At 36.6% G+C, this 17,903-nt stretch overlaps 2 protein-coding genes across 3 annotated transcripts in view; one reads left to right on the top strand and one right to left on the bottom strand.

Moving 5' to 3' along the window:
- Positions 1-11,117, top strand: part of LOC109111399 (hippocalcin-like protein 1) — a 28,591-nt gene extending 17,474 nt beyond the window's left edge. For both annotated transcript variants that reach the window (XM_042776874.1, XM_042776873.1), the window contains 4 exons: positions 4,978-5,148; positions 5,771-6,052; positions 8,426-8,531; positions 9,424-11,117. In XM_042776874.1, the coding sequence (XP_042632808.1) occupies positions 5,053-5,148; positions 5,771-6,052; positions 8,426-8,531; positions 9,424-9,521 (582 nt within the window). In that variant the 5' untranslated portion in view covers positions 4,978-5,052 and the 3' untranslated portion in view covers positions 9,522-11,117. The remainder of the gene's footprint in view (positions 1-4,977; positions 5,149-5,770; positions 6,053-8,425; positions 8,532-9,423) is intronic.
- A 575-nt stretch (positions 11,118-11,692) lies between these two features.
- LOC109111398 (keratinocyte-associated protein 3-like) lies at positions 11,693-17,609 on the bottom strand. The gene is made up of 6 exons (XM_042776872.1): positions 17,454-17,609; positions 16,560-16,753; positions 16,169-16,228; positions 14,928-15,119; positions 12,458-12,604; positions 11,693-12,191 (listed from the first exon to the last, which is right to left on the bottom strand). Exons 1-6 carry the CDS (start codon positions 17,464-17,466, stop codon positions 11,979-11,981), a joined length of 819 nt encoding a protein of 272 aa, XP_042632806.1. The 5' UTR covers positions 17,467-17,609; the 3' UTR covers positions 11,693-11,978.
- Between the last annotated feature and the right edge of the window lie 294 nt (positions 17,610-17,903).

Below are 17,903 nucleotides of genomic sequence, written 5' to 3'. Positions count from 1 at the left end.
TCTTCTTTTTGGAACAGCTGGCTATGATTTCTTAAAATGCTGCCTACAGAGACAACTCAATAGGTTTTGGAACAAGACTTTTGGGAAAAAGAGAGAGAGAGAATTTAAAAAGAGAGATGGTTATGCAAAGGTTGCGCAATTAGAATTAAACCTTAGAGGAATTAAAAGGGTCTTAAGCAAATGAAATGAAGGAAGGGATAGAGCTGGCAGATTATAAAGGAAGAGGCAGAGAAAGAGAAGGCGGCTGATTTAGAGAGATCAGAAGTCGCTTGTCGCCGGGTCAGATTGATTCTCTGATTACCTCTGTTTCTCATAAATGGATGAGAGATAGAAACGCAGGAGCAGGGAGAAAAATCAATTTTGTCATCCTCTGCCTTTTTATAGATGCAGGAATAAGATACTCTTGTTGTGAGATTCATCTTTTGGCTCTTTCTCCCCTCCTCTGATGCACTGTAACTCCCTCCTTTCATTTCTCTTTTCTCCTCTCAGCCTTGCACTTTTATTTCACTGGTGTGCAGTGGCTCATTCACACTCCGCTCTCATGCTGGCGGGGATTTTAATGAGGCTCTTGTGTTTCAGATATTCAACCTCCTCATCCCTCAAGCTTTCCCACACAACAAAAACAACTCTGGGGCGATTTCACTGAACCGTTGTGGCACTTTTGAATGTGGTACACTAAGTGTTCGCAATCCAGTTTTAAACGGGAACTAAATGCACTGAATAGTTAAATGAAGCGTTTTTGTCAAGGCAAACAAGGCTACTTGTAGCTGTGCTTAAAGAATTTTTTGTTTATGTTGTGCTGACTGATACTTCAGTTGCCACTATACTGACACCTGGTGGTGTGGATGCAGCATTGTGCAGACGCAGGGCAAACGTGAATTTTAACCTCTGCATTTTCCCAGAGAGCAAAGCATTACTCTCCTTTTCATCCATCTATCCATCCCTCCACAGCAGGATTAGCAATCCAGATGTTGCTGACCCACATAGAGGAGAGGAACAGCTGTCTGCAGGATGGGGTGGGAAGGCTGTCCTGGATTTTAACAGTCAGAACAACCACTAACACATGTGGGACACTGTGGAGAGAGAGAGGATTACCCCTTAAGCCCAAACATCCAGAGGAAGAAACAAGAGAAACTGCATAGAACAAGAAAAGGAGAAATTCTGTTTGAGGTTGCGAGGGGGTGTGTGCGCCAGCGTGCTTCAGCATATCCGACTTTCTGGTATCTGCTGTCATCAGGGGTTTTCAAGAGCTCTGTTAGTAATTTCGCTTTTGTGCACTTTTGTATTTGTAGGCTTTTCCAGATGAACATTTTATTGCTCAGAGGTTTGCCTGCTCATTATACAGGAGGCTTGAAGTCAACACAAAATCAGATAACTATCCCATTTACTTTTTTCATGCTCTTGCCTGGTGTTATAGTGAATTATTTATCTGTGTACATTATTCCATAAATTAAATTTTTTTTTTAAATATTTTTTTTTCTACATTAATAAATGCTGTACTTTGAACAGACTAATCAAAGAAAGTAACCTGAAAAAGTATCATGGTTTCCATAAAAATATTTATCGGCACAACAGTTTAACATTGATAGTAATAAGAAATGTTTCTTATTATATTAGAAAGATTTCAGAAGGATCATGTGACAGTGATTGACCAACACAGGGATTAATTTCATTTTAAAATATATTAATACAATATTTAGAAAAGAGATATATTGAATTGAACAGATATATTACATTTCACAATATTGCTATTTTAAATGCAGCCTTGGTGAGCGCAACAGTCTTCGTTCAAAAACATTAAAATATCTTACCGACCCCAATATTCTAAAGTTTAAACGATATATGCGATAATATAATCGATAATAGCATAATAGACTGTTCTCATTTAAACCTATGACTTCTGAGTGCAGATTTGCTGAGTGTGATTTTGGCTGATTTAAGCAAAGTATGGGAGCCTGCTGAAAACCCTAGAGAAGACTATTAGGGTGTTTTTTTTTTTTTTTGCAAGAGAAAATTATAAGAATCAGGATATTTAACCTCCTTTCAAAGGAGAAACACAATATTTAAAAGATCTCACTGGTGATTTTCCCTTTGGGATTAGCCAAGAGACAGTTATGTGAGAAAATGTAAGTGGATGAAGTCATTAGTGACCCTGGACTACAAAACCAGTCATAAGGTTCCATTTTTCGTAATTGAGATTTATACATCTGAAAGCTGAATAAATAATCTTTCCACTGATGTTTGGTTTTTTAGGATAGGACAAAATTTGGCCGAGATACAACTATTTGAAAATCTGGAATCTGAGGGCACAAAAAAATCTAAATATTGAGAAAATCGCCTTTAAAGTTGCCCAAATGAAGTTCTTAGCAATGCCATCTAAGATTAAGCTTTCATATATTTACAGTAGGAAATTTACAAAATATCCTCCTGGAACATGATCTTTACTTAATATCCTAATGATTATTGGCATAAAAGAAAAATCAATAATTTTGACCCATACAATGTATTTTTGGCTATTGCTACAAATATACCCCAGCGACTTAAGACTGGTTTTGTGGTCCAGGGTCACATTTCATTCTTTATATATTGCCCTCATCTTCCTCTTGTCTTTTGTTCCACTCTTGTGGGCATGAGCTAAGGACATTTTTTTCTTTGGGTAGGCTCGGTTGAGCCTTCTTTTATAAAGTCTAATGAGTGTAGAGTGCTATAATCTAGCATGACATGTCTCAGTGTGAGTGATGACATTCAAGCTCTGGGGAACGGCACTCCTACCAGTATATCAGCAAGGTGTTTGCTACGCAGAGAGAGAGAGACATGAGAGACATTGCACTGCTAGCCAGTTGGAGTTTTTTCAGGTGCAGATGCAGATGTAGACACAGTTACAGTACTTCGTCCTGTAGTTTCAGTTTTATGTCGCCTCTCAGTTTTCTGGTTCCTATAGAAGGCAACTTAGAACACAAATGCTTTAGAAATCCAGGAAATATCCAAAGGGCTGGTTAAGGCACATAATCAGATGGCATAATGAAAACAACATGCACGGCACAGAGCCATTTGCATGTCTGCTGGTCAGTCCAACAGCAACACTCGCCGGTGATGCTCTTTCATCACCACTGGGCCTGCTGCCAGTGTAAGCTGCTCCTGCTCTGCATTCTTGCCATTGTTGTTGTTTTTTCTTTCCCATCATCCCTCCCCACACACACTCCCTCGCTGGCCTCATTGTGATCCCTGTGCTAAATAATTTGCTGTAGATTCAACCCTAAATGGCTAAGTCTGGAGATCAGCCTCAAGCTATAAGTATGAAGTGATTGGGACATATAATCACAGGATTCAGCCGAGGTTAAAGACTTTGAACCTTTTAGCCTGATGAAGGTGGGACAATACCATTGGTATTGTTTGGATGGCATGCTATGGTGGCCTTTTTTTATTTATTTTTTCAAGGAAAAACATGTATTAATATCACTATAATTGCAATTAGGGCTGACCAATTTTGGTGAAATTTTTTTATTTTTCTGATTAAAAATGGCAAAAATGGGAAGATGATTGGTGCATGTTGTGTTCCCAAATGCACGTTGGAGTTTGTGTGGAGCAGCATTTATTGTGAACCAAGCCTTGCTGAGAAACTGAAAACTCATGTGGTTCATGAGCTGCAGATGTGCAAATGAACACAGTGCCATGCTTCACTCCGAAATTATTTTAATTATATCACAGTCTAAATTTAAGTCATATTGCGATTTATTTTGATTAATTGTGCAGCCCTCATCGCAATGCAAAATAGTTAACTTCAATATATTTGTAATGGCTTACTTAAAGGGATAATTCATCCAGAAATGAATATTCTGTCATCATTTACTCTCCCTCATGTCATTTCCAACCTGGCTTTCTTTCTTCTGTGGAACATAAAACAAGATATTTTAAAGAACGGTAGTTGTATTTTTTTTTTGGCTGTTTTTATTGCAGACCCACCTCTAGCCACACCATGGAGCAATCTGAACTTGATCTTTGTTTTTTAATAAAACAATGACCCCCCCCCACCCCCCCCCAAAATCATTTATCTTTGGGCTAAAAAATTGTTTTAAATCAGGTTTTCCTCATCTGAACGCTGGGGTTTGTTTATCCCTCGAGAGTACATGCACTCAGCATGGGTTAAGAAAACCAAATCAGGCAGACTACTATCATCCGTAAATGTGCAAAAATTAGCGTCCCTGAAAGTGATACAGTTTGGAGGATATTCTTTTTCTCAATGCTTATGTAAGGTAATTTAGCTTAAACTCAAACCGGGCTTTTGCTTCTATCGCATACTGTCAGATAATCTTTCTTTATTGAGCTCATACCACCCCCTGTGCGTTTGAGATAAATGTGCCTTGTGCTCAGTGCTGGATGCTTTCATATATCTTGGAGAGTCTTGTTTGTGTGTACTGATCCTCCTCAAGTGTTTTTACCATGGTGCACTGTGCGGCCTCGGATCACTGCCCATCTTGCAGTAATTGTGGGTAGCTCTGTTAATTAGCGCAGGTAGCTAACTGTGATCTCAAAACATCATGAGAGAACGTATTTTCTGCCTTACATTTGGACCAATTAATATGTACATTTCCTTTTGCAGCATTACAGACATTTGTGTATTTCTATCAGAGCAGATTTTTGCCCTGGAAGTGAGAATGAGTCAGCTCGGAGGGGTACTATTAATTTACTAATGGATATATTCATACACACACATAAACGAACACACGTACGCACACAAACACACTGTCTCTAATTATCCATGTAATCAGGGGAGACATTAGAGTTCACTGAGCCCTGATGGGTGTAACACCAGAGTAAGAGAGTTTAAACATGATTTGGAAGAAGCCTGTGGTTTTTAATTAGCTGAAATTTCATGTTTACGATGCCGTGACGCCATCTAATCACTTGACCCCTGGCCTCATAACTTAATATCCTTCTTGCCATTTAAACTTGTAACCTACTCTAAAATGTTTTCAGGTCTTACCTCATTGGCCCTTATTGGTCTGACCCGGGGCCTCGGCGTTGTCACTGCGCACACAGAGACATATCATCATGGGAAAACAGAACAGCAAACTCAGGCCCGAGATGCTACAGGACCTGAGGGAGAACACAGAGTTCACTGACCACGAGCTGCAGGAGTGGTACAAGGTGGGCACATCTTGAGACATGCACAGGTGCCGTGAATCTGGGCACTTAAGCCACCATACTTCAGAACAGTTTGCAAAAACTGTACCTTTAGGGGGGAACAACAGTTCGTCACTGGGACAGTACCCTTAAAGGGACAACTTTGAATCTTATCTACCACTAAAAGAATTTATGAGCTGACCAAATCACTTTCCCATCACTTTCAATAGCAGCACAAGAATGATAAAATACACAAATTATATAATTGTATTAGCACTGAAAACAATCCCCGTCTTTATTAGGAAGTTAAAAAAGAGAGAAATATGAAATTGTCTGGGGAGTCAATTTTTGTATTAAAAAAACACTTTAAAACAAAACATGTTGTAATTTCTGCAAGCAGGAACCTCCCAGGAGGATGTGAATGCAGTAATAGACTTTCCCACTTGGTATTAAACCCACAAACACCTTGGCTGATTGTGAAGTTTGAAGACTTATGTGGAAATTACAGTATCATCATGAGAAATCATTTATGAGTTTGGGGGTTTTGGGATGACTGTATCTGACCTGAGGTGTCATATTCTAATAATGGAGTCTATTAAACCATGCCACTGATGTTAATATTCTGTATGTTGTTCACTCTAAACAGGGGTTCCTGAAAGACTGCCCCAGTGGGCATTTGAACGTTGAGGAATTTAAGAAGATCTATGCCAACTTCTTCCCATACGGTGATGCCTCTAAGTTTGCTGAGCACGTCTTTCGTACCTTTGACACAAACAACGATGGGACCATTGACTTCCGGGAGTTCATTATTGCTCTGAGTGTGACATCGCGGGGAAAACTGGAGCAGAAGCTGAAGTGGGCCTTCAGCATGTATGATCTGGATGGCAACGGTTACATCAGCCGTGACGAAATGTTAGAGATTGTGCAGGTCAGTGGCTTTCTGTGATGCATGTACTGTAGTCTGCACCGTAAATCCACTCTTAAAGGGATAGTTCCCCAAAAATTAAAAATCTGTCATCGTTTACTCACCCTCAAGTTGTTCCCAACCTGTAATAGTTTCTTTTTTCTGTTGAGCACAAAAGAGGATAGTTTGAAGAATGTTGTTAAGGGAACAATTGACAGTAGCCATTGACTTCCATTGTACAGTAGGGAAAAATACTATTGATCTTAATGGATTCTGTCAACTTTCTGGTTACCAACATTCTTCAAAATATTTTCTTTTGTGCTGAGCAGAAGAAAGAAACTCATACAGGTTTTGAACAACATGAGGGTGAGTAAATGATGACAGAATTTTTATTCTTGGATGATATCCTTTTAGCAGAAAAAAAGTATTGTATATTGCATCCTTAACATTTTCTTAATGATGTGATGATTTCAATAAACAAATATGGTTTATTGGACTTTTCAACTTTCAAAAGTTGCATGAATCTATTCTAAGAAGGTTGGAGGCTTTGTTAAAGACAAATGGTGGAAAAACTCCAAGACATACTGCCAATTTCCTATCCAACCTTTGTGCTCAAAATGAGACTAAAATGCAAAATAATGAGTCAAATAAAGTTTCAAAAGTTCAAATGCACAAACATAAAATAACATAAAACATAACATAAAAAAGTTGTAACTACTGTATACAGCACAGGTGGTGAAAATGAAAGTAATTATTAAATACAATTAGAAAATGTAAAAAAAAAAACATTATTTGCTAAATACAATTTTATTTATCTTGCTATATTTATCTTGTTTTATTTTTGTAATGCAAAGTCATATTTTTTATAATATAATACTCTTTAGATCTGTTTGCTCTATGCCTTGGTTACTATTTATAATTTTTCATAGGGTGATTTTTGTTGAATATTAATACAACCAGTTTGGGTCAGTTTAACCAGCAAACTGCATAATAATGATTAATTATAATAATATTATATGGAAACTACAATTAATTTTATTTTCATTTTTTTAATTTGTCCCCATTTTTTAATTTTTTTTTTATTCATAGATAATAACTAGAAAATGTCCCTGGTTTCCATTTCAGAAATCTGATCACCTTTTCTTTCAAGCAAGGTTTTTTTTAACAAGGATTTGTGATTTCTAAAAGTTCAGGCTTATTGAGCACACTAGTCTTATGACGATAAATCTTGGCTCAAGAAATCCTTCTGTTTATTGACTTCTATAGTGACTTTGTGTCCTTATAATGTCAGATGAAAGAAAAACACTTGCTTTTATCCTTGAAGAAATGAAAAAATCTAAATACTTGAAGGAAACGACACAATTTGTGCCCACCTAATATGTTACTTATTAACAATGCAGCAATAGCCTATCATGCTTCTCTTACTGCAGCATGCCTCAAATGTTTTTTATCTTTTAAAGTGTGTGAAATTATTCATCAGATCAGAATTGACCATTAAGAGACATAGACTTGAGCTAGCCTGCTACCATATAGTCTTACTATTTCTACAGTATATAAACTTTGTAAATATCACACCATCTTGTTTTAAAAAGGTAGCATTGTATTCTCCTTCTAAACCAGCAGTCACTTCTAAGTGCACATACAGTACAAGTCTTCATAATTTGCAGAAAGCACAGAGATAAGCAGCCTGACCCCTGGTGGAGAGATCAAACACAAACATCAGCACGCTGTCCCAGATGATCGCTCCCCTGTCAGCCTGTGCTGTGGGAGTAGAGAAGCTATTAGCATGTGCTTAGCATGCTCAGTTGGTATCAGTCTCCCTCAGTTAGGCTTGGCAAAGCTCCGTTCTGCACGATGCTCCTCGACTAGCAAAGCCTGTGGGGAAGATCGCAGAGATGGGGGGAGGGCCGTAGCGCCCAAGTTGCCTCTCTTCTCTGTTGGATTAACAAGTTAAATTTAACCAGGGTTTATCCCTGTGTGTGCAGAACGGCGGGATTATCCACAAGCTCATGGAGGTTACAGTTGGCTGGCACTCAGAGATTGCAGCGTGTTGCATATTTTATCATGGCGGCTGCTTTTAAAAGGTGGAGGGCTAAGCCGAGAGTACGGCACCAGCAGTCTGCTCAACTCTGAATATCATTATCTCTCAAAAACATTACATAATTGATTGACTCAAAACCGACATCTATGATTTAGTGGGTATGGCAGGTAAATGAGCTGAAAAAGCCTATGAAGTTTCCCTGCTCAGGTGTGCTTTCTGCTTCATGGCTCATGGTGAACCTCAGTGTAGGATGACATGCTAATGGAACAGAATATTGGATAAGCTGAATCTGTGAAGGCCAGATAAAGGTGGTCTACTGATATTTTAACCTGGTTCATTATTCATATCTTTAACAGGCCATTTATAAGATGGTGTCATCAGTGATGAAAATGCCTGAGGATGAATCCACACCAGAGAAGAGGACAGATAAGATATTCAGACAAATGGACCTGAACAATGATGGTAAGATGTGGACCAGTCCTTGACTATTTGAATACATTTTGTATTGAAATCACAAAAAGGCCTTGTGTTATTATTAAATAGCAAAAGCATGCGATTTAATTAAATAAATGTATAGTCTGTGTGCATTCAGAGCATGTGTAGGCCTCCGATTGCTGATTAACTTGTACAAAGCTATATAAATCATAGCTACAGTGCCCTTCACTAATATTGGCACCCTTGGTAAATATGAGCAAAGGAGGCTTTGAAAATAAATTTGCATCATTTATCTTTTTGATCTTTCATTCAAAAAATTCCCCAAATTGTAATCTTTCATTGAAGTAAGACAACTGGAAGTGGGTGGAAACTCACATTATGGAATAAATGTTTTTGGCCACAATTATTGGCACCTCTAGAAATTCTTATGTGTAAAATATCGCTGAAGTATATTTCCATTCATATTATAAAAAAAAAAAAAAAAAAATATATATATATATATATATATATATATATATATATATATATATATATATATATATATATATATATATATATATATATATTTTTTTTTTTTTTTATAGCACACCAGGGTGACTAGGAGCATGAAATTGTCCAGTCATGACTTCCTGTTCCACAGGATATATATATGTAGAGCACAAATTTCCTTAATCATCCATCACAAGGTAAAAACCAAAGGAAAGACATTACAAATATACCTCAAAAAGAAGATATCACTATAACTATATTTCTAAATTGGGCAATAATGAAGAAGTTCCAATCAAGGAAAGACATTACAAATCTGCCTGGAAGAGGAGATTGCATTAGGACGATATGTCTATATGTTTTGTGTTCAGTGACCCATTTTTTGTGTTGATTTTGATGTTTGTTTTGGATCCTTTCTGTCTTCCCATTCTAGGCAAGCTGTCTTTGGAAGAGTTCATAAAAGGTGCCAAAAGTGATCCCTCTATTGTGCGGCTACTGCAGTGTGACCCCAGCAGTGCTTCACAGTTTTGAGTAGCTCAAGACAAGCGGCAATCAATGCATGAAAGCTCTTATATCTCATTCTTCTTTGTGTTCCAGACAGAAGAGTTTTAAGAAAAAAGTGCAACAATTTTACTTTCAGTTTTTCCCAGAATGGACATGTGTACATCTGAAGAACAAAGACAACACCTGCCAGGACATTCTCTGTCTGGTGCGTGTCATCCGTCCTTGTCTCTGCAGAAGCTTATGAAGTACTCGACTCCAAAAAAAATATAAAAAAGCGGCTGATCGTGTTCCAGGGTCCAGATTTTGGAAAAGAATGTTCCTTTTTAGGAATCGTGCATGTGCTCTTGACCTTCACCACCCCTCTTGTGTTTAATATCTGTGCTGCTTTGTTTCTCTTCCCCATTGTTTTGTGAGGGCACAGTTCCCCATCTACTTTTTATATTGATATTTATGTGTATATACAGTATAAATGCATATAGAAACATGTTAGGACTACAAAGGAAGGCAGTTATAGACGTCTTTTTACTCACATGCATCTTACGGCAGTATTATGTAGCTTTGGGCAATATCCAGATTTCAGCCTCCAATTGACCCAGTGGACTGATGTTCTGAATGTTGGGATTTTTCTGCTCTGGCGCTCATGATCTTTATTTTACAAAGAGAAGGCTGAGGATCCCATTTTTTAATTTTGTTCATTTAATTTTGTAGTTGTTGTTGTTGTAAATATGTGGTTTGCTTTCATTTTTCCGTTATTTATTTTTTGCATTTTTATGGTGTTTATTTTACCAGGGGTGATTTTATTACTGTCAAAACGAGACGTGTGACACTTAATGTATTTTGCCGTTTGGAGTAAGTTGTTAGTCATTTGAGGCTTTTCAGTGAATTGTGGGAAATTTTTGCATCAGGGGACACATTCGGTTGAATGGAAGACACTGGTAGCACATATCATTTTAAACGCAACAACTGTGTGCGTGCGGTTATGCACGTTTGTATGTACGCAAGAATGACGGTTTGCATGTTTTGGTGTATGTATGCATCTGTGCTAACTTTATAGTCACATTGTGTAGTTCAATATGATATCTTTGTATGCAAGCAAGTTTTTGAACCCCGATTTGAAGCAGCAAATTCGTGACACCTTGATCCTGCATCGTATGGTACTCAAAATCACAACCTTAGGTTTCCATCAACAACATAGACAGGAATGTACAATGTTATAATTTATAATCATGTCTCACCTTTAGATAAAGAGTTTAAATCCTGAAAGCGATCACTAAGGGCTTATTTCCACTCTTGAATCAACAGGTGTGAAGAGAACGCCACTGCTTTGTTTTTCTTTTCATTTTATGCAGCGACTGAGATTCCATGACCTGAATTCTCCAGGTGCTCCTGCTTTTGTAGCATACAGTATTAGTTTGTGAACTCCATACATGCCCACTCTAAATACATGTGTAGCTGTCTCACTTTTCTGGCATCTATGTTGCTTCCATATTTGTACTGAGACCATATTTGATGCTGCACCCTCTATGGCAATTTTCCTCTATTATGTTGCATGAAAACCTCATGCGAGGACATAATGATTGTCCCCTTTTACTGATGTTGAAAAATATACTTATGTGTTTAGAATGATGCCTGAGAGTGATTTTTACACAACTCTGACAATGTTGTGTTAGTAATTTATTGATAAACATGGTCATGTGATCACAAATTTCAAAGGTCTTTAGCAGAACTGTGTGGCATTTAAAGTTGAATTTAGAATACCTTAAAAATTCCAATATGATTCCTGATTTCGGATTGAAGGTAGTAAAAACCAGGATGCAAAATTGCTATTTGAATAGGAATGTAAAGAACCTAAAATGATTAAAATTACTTGAAATTTAAAAAAAATACATGTAACTTGTTTCAAAGAATGTTGAGTTTGAAAGTCTTATGTAGACAGACAGACAGACAGACAGACAGACAGATAGACAGACAGACAGATAGACAGATAGATAGATAGATAGACATAAACACACACACACAGATAGATAGATAGATAGATAGATAGATAGATAGATAGACTTTAGTATTGGTATTCATAATCAATTCCTCTACAAACAAACACAGGGTTTTTTCCCCCTTGGTGAAGATTTTATATTGACTTATTGTTTTTGTGGTGAGCTAATAATAGTTTGCTAAAGATACAGTTTCATAAACATACATTAGGCTAATTAGTACATTTATTAAATTGATGCTGGTGATTTTAGATTTTGGGGAATTTTTGACCCTCCAATGTATGCAAAACCTGACACAGGTACACTTTCTCTAAATAGCATAAAAGTTTTTAAAAAGGTATGTTTAGTGTAACAACACATAAGTTGCGATACATGAATCACAAAACATCAGATCCAACCTGCACAAGTACCAGTGTAACATTCACCATTCTTCAGAAGTGTTTAAAATGCACTTGATCCCTGAATGATGCCAGAGCCACAGTCTGGTTCATAATTAGATCCAGATACTGGACCTTTCCAGCGCCGCCCGGGTGAACGGGGATGCGGAGTTGTGCTGGCCGAAGGACACGGATCCGTGTGGTCGTGAGTTGTGGGGTGGCCTGTGCCACTCTGAGGGTCTTATAATGGACAGCTGCCGCTCCTCATCTTCTTGGCAATGTCGGGACGGGGGTGAGCAATGGGGCTCGGCTGCTCTTGGGGTTTTCATCTGTAATGGAACACAGTGATGCTGCTATAGAGTACAGTATGACTGCAGTATGAGTCACTGAGCACACCCTCTCTCATACAGACAAGGGTACGTGAGTCAGTCACACACGTGTTAGTTAGTATTCTCTCAAGCATCTATTAGGGGGACTGCATGAGTTGTCAGATGTACAACTGAAGATTCACAGGATGAGTCCACCTACGCCAAAGCGCTGATTATTTTTATTAGTGCAAATTTAAGCTCCCGTGAGAATCAGTGCCAGCACATACCAATCTGCTCTCATCTTGTAAATGTTGTTTGCGGAGGCACCAGGGCAGACCGAGGTAGGAGATGGAGACCTTAAATAAGCGACATGAGAACACCATCTCCACTGCACTCATTAGTATCAGTGGGACCCACAGGACTATCGTGGTGCTCTGAGAGAGAGAGAGAGAGAAAGAAAATATAGAAAGCCTTTATTTATTGCATATATTTATTGTGAGTGCACTGGGGAATCGTTACCAGTGCACAGTGTTTTTTAATTATTGTTTACAGTTTGTTCCTTTTCTTTGCACATATATATATATATATATATATATATATATATATATATATATATATATATATCATTTTGAAGATGAAAAGAAGACATTTAGATAGATAGATAGATAGATAGATAGATAGATACGTACAAAACTGTGCATATATTCATATGTATGTATACATGTACATATGTATATAATGAGAACCAACCATATATAACCAAACATGTCAGTCTGACATTGTCAGGGGTATATATTAAAAAAAAAATCAGAAAAATGATTGTACATCTTGGTAACACTTTACAATAAGGTTCCATTTGTTAACATTAGTTAACATGAACTAACAATGAAAATAGCTCTAAAGCATTTCTTAATCTTAGATAATACTAATTTTAACATTTAGTAATACATTTAAATCAAAAGATAGTATGGACCCTTTATATATATAGAGCATTGCTTATTAATCACAGTCAACAGTTGTATTTTTATTAACTAAGGTTAAATATTAATAAATGCTGTAACAGATTAATTACTCATTGTTTGGTAATGTTATAATTCATTAACCAATGTTAACTAACTTTAGTTAATGTTACGTCATTGTAAAGGGTTACATCCTTAATTATTGCATTGTTTGTACTGCTTTGTATTGTACGTTCTTATTTTTAGATAGTGTTTCCAAATACATTTTAATGTCAGTTTTAAATTGTTCAAACATTGGCAATTTTTCAAGCCTTTTGACTTTATGATTATAATAATGAGCAAACATAATTATTAAATAAAAATGAAGTATTCTAGATTTTTATCACCATCCACTGCTAAACACCTTAACATTACATCAGCATTTACAAAATTAATAACAATCTTAGCTTCTATTTGTAAATAATATTGTCCATTATTCTCGCCTATATACACATGATTAACTATTTTATTCTAGGTTGTATACTGGCCCATATAACAGTCATCTTGATATAGTGAATGCAGCATCAATAGCAAAATCTTACAGCCAACGCCATTGAAATTGGGTTATTTACAGTTTTCCATAATTATTTTATTCCACTAATGAAAATATCCAATAGTGGTGGGGTTACTGAGAAAAAACAAGGCTGTTTTTGGCTGATCATATGATCTTGGCCATAGTTAGGCTACTAATATGATGTAGGCTAAACATTTAGAACATTCACATTACTACTAATTTCTCTTTGTAAAACTTTTTAATTAGGAAGAAATTGCTAAGTGCACTTTTAATGAGTGGAGACTCACACTGTGAAGAAAATAATCAGATCCAATATGCTCCATTGAAAAGCTTGAGTAAAAATAGGGATTATGACAGAAGAAATGTTTTTTTCTACAAATGTGCATATTTTTATTTTAAGTTAATAAGCACTATGTGATGAAATCCAGTGGGAGAATATTGCATCAGAATAGCTCAAGTTTAACACTGGCAATTCTAATAAACCCCAGTTTAGCCATTAATTTATATATAAATTATATATATATATATCAGTTAATTAATACACCAACTATGAATTAAACCAAGGGTCTTGAACCTTTTAATAAGTCGACAATGCCCTAGTGAATAGAGAATATAGACCTTAGACAGACCTTATTCAGGGCCACGTTTAATTTTTATTAAGAATGAAAACAAGGCTGTGAGGCAAAGAAGTACAGTGAGTTTAATGGATTTGTACTATATTTTAACAACACAGCAATTGTTCAGCTGACAAAATTACTTTCCAAAGAAGGTTTCAGTAAGCAAAAACTGCCTAAAATAGTTTTGAAAGTTGTGAGTTGTGAAAATTATGTGATATTAAACTTTTATACAATGTGATATTAAAAAACTATTTTCATCCACGGTAAATTCAATATGACGATTTCCCTGACTAAGGTCTATTGTTACATACTGCATAAAAATTAATGTTTTATAAACCGTCATTTTAAGTCTGGCCTAAAATAGCATGTGTACAATACCATATTAATTTATTTACATACTCTTTTATGATGCTTACATTGCAAATCTTTGAAAAATGTCATTATTTGTTCACAGAGTCATGCATTTTATTTTTGCTCAATACATTTTAACATGACAGGGACAGTTAAAGATTTAGCTGAACTTTAGCTTCTTTACATGAGCTTTAGTTTGAAGTTAACTGACTGAATTATGTTCATATTTGTTTTCAATAGTCATACTATTTTCTCTCATTTCTCCTTTTGTACTTACAAAAATACGTGTGGGGTCAAAAGGACACTCATTGGCGATGGTTAGGTGACTCCTGCCATCACTGTAGCCGCAGTAAGCGAGTAATCTCTTGTCGCCATGAATGATGGTCTTTATCAAGGACACCATCAGTCCGATGACTGAAGCGGCAGCCACTAGAACAGCAACAGCACTTGACACGAACACTGACCAGGTCTACAATAATAGAGAGCTGTTTTAGCAATATTAGCAAAGAGCTATTATCTCAACTGCCAGGCAAAGGATTTGTCCTTGCAGGCTTCTCTGTATCACAGGGCTTTAGTCAATTCTGAGATGTGAAGGCACATGCAAGCTCTCTCACAAGCCAGTGATCAAATGCTGGCGAGCTCGACACAAGCCCTGATGAATGAGAGATGAAGCAGGTGTGTGCCACTGAGGCAGAAAGATGCAAGAGAGAGTAAAACAGAGGAAAACTAACAGAGAATGCATAAACACATAAATCAATCACAGCACTTTCATGGGCTTTTTCTTTTTGAGTCTTGAAAGAAACTTTTTTCAAGTTCCTATTTGTGCAACGATGGTGGAGCAACATTGAATGAAATTTGCATTTAATACAAAACTAGCTTCTATCTCAAGCACAGGTCTATGCTGTTAGAAGATGATGTTCATGAAAGAAAGGCGAGAATTTCATTAGATGAGAAAATACATTTTACATAAATAAACTGAAGCTTACTTTTAGGACGAATATTATTTTATATTGACATTAATTTCATGATAATTAAGAACATGTCCCCTCAAATTTTCTTTATCATTAATTGTCTGTAAATATGCATGAGAATTATATTGTAACTTTCATTACTTTTAAAACATTTATGGTGAAATAATAATAATAACAATTAGAATACATATATTTGTAGTATAGAATTATAATTTTTACTTCACAGTAATGAAAATATGAGTTGGACATTATCTTAACTGTTGTGTTGTGTTCATCCATTAAGCATTACAAGAGAATGTGTGTGGTTTTAATTACAAATTTAAAAAGAGGTGCTCTACCAAAAGAAGAGGAAGCTGAACAAAGGTGCAACACTCACTCTTCAAATTTCAGGCTTTATTAATAAAACAACATGACGTTTTGGGCATCTGATGAAGGCCTTGGATGGCCGAAACGTCATGTTGTTTTATTAATAAAGCTTGAAGTTTTACATTTACTAAATTACAGTTATCTGAGACAAATCATTTATGTACTAGAAATGATTACTTACCAGCACCCTGTTCTTCCTGTTTTTGGACAGAACAATAGTCAATATCCCAATAATGACACCCTATAAGGATGAACATAACAGCACATTATTTATAAAATTGCCACATTTACAAATGAATGCGATTGTTCTAAAAAAAAAAAAAAAAAAAAACCTTAAATGAAAGCAAAGTTAAATGTCTCTTAAAGAACAAAATGCACAAGCATATGTTTCAAGTAACATATTTTATATATATAGTTTAATATGTTACTTGTTATATATAATATGTTAGGTTTACAAGTTATAATATGTTATATATATAAACAACAACAACAACAACAACAACAACAAACAAGACAAACTATTCCTCTTGTTCAGCTAATTGTCCACTTTACATGAATATGTCGTGCCTCACCAGCAGGCCCGCTGCCAGGGCAATGACGTTCGAGAGGGCGCTTTCCATGGCCTGTCCCCGCTGAAGGCTGAAGTGTCTCAGTACCACACCATGGACCAGAGCACCCAGCAGGAAGTTCACATGCCCTACTAACACCATACTAAGGCCCATCTTCATCAGGCCCTTCTGCTCCTCCAGATTGGCACAACAGACCCCTGGGGGTGGGGGGATGAGAGAGAGAGAGCTAATAAGATACCAAATGGAGCCAAGAGCTCTGTGCTGATTTTATTATCAGTCGATGAATTTACTCCAGTAACTTCCTCTCAACAAGATAAACACAAAGTTAAGACTTGGAGAGAAGACAAGGCTCGTATTTTGACATGGCTGTGCTGACAAACATTACAGATATTTTGCTGCTGTGCTCTGGAAAGACTGTGAAAGCTGAAGGAAAGATTAGAAGTGGAGCAGAGCAGTGTGGGTGGACAAACACAAAGGCTCTGCTGATTCACTGAGGACAGGGTTTGGGCTACAGGAGAGATGTCACCTCAGTTAATCATTACACACTCTGTACACTTGCCACAGCAAACTCAACAGATAATTGTTGGACTTTTGGGAAAAGAAAAAAAGTTTGTGACAGTGCTACTGTGATCATAAATTTTAAATATTATGTTCTAAGTAATACGTCCTGCAGCCTGTTGTTTATTACAACCATAAACAGATAACCATAAACTTCTATAAACCACAAGCTTTATGACATATGAAGCAGACTGTGTTAAAGAGACTACTGCATATTGAGTACAACTATTAATTTTGGCTTTGTCAGTAAACAGAGAGAAAATTATCTGTCATCGTCAACATAGATTCAAAATTATTAGGGGTGCGTGAAGAATTATTATCGTTGTCTCAGTAACTCACCTGAATGCCCCATTTGAACAGTTTCCAATCTAATTTAAGCCCTTGGTTTGGTCATGGCACTTCTGTATATTTACCAGAAGAGAGGAGCTGCACATCCTGCCTGTACTGTCCCAATCACGCATGTGTTTGTGTACAGGTTAAAGGAATGTGCCCTGGATATTTCCTCACAGGCTGGGCAGTCTTTAGAGTTGGTAAGTTTATACATCGTTTGTTAATGATTAGTTTACTTGTTTTAATGTTCTGAATAATGTCCAAGCAAATGGACTCGGATTGTCTCATAATTGCACAGGGTAATAATTAATGTTGATTCTCTCCACAAGAGGGACACAAACACAACAGAGGGGAAGAGCACTGCATTTTCACTGTAGCATGCTTCTTTTGGAGAAAAAACTAAACAGAAACAATAAAAACACAAATAAATAAATAAAACCAGCTTAAGCTTGCTGGCTG

The sequence above is a fragment of the Cyprinus carpio genome, chromosome A19 (assembly GCF_018340385.1).
Source record: "Cyprinus carpio isolate SPL01 chromosome A19, ASM1834038v1, whole genome shotgun sequence".
Classification (NCBI taxonomy): domain Eukaryota; kingdom Metazoa; phylum Chordata; class Actinopteri; order Cypriniformes; family Cyprinidae; genus Cyprinus; species Cyprinus carpio.
This window is presented reverse-complemented; position numbering and strand designations above follow the sequence as displayed.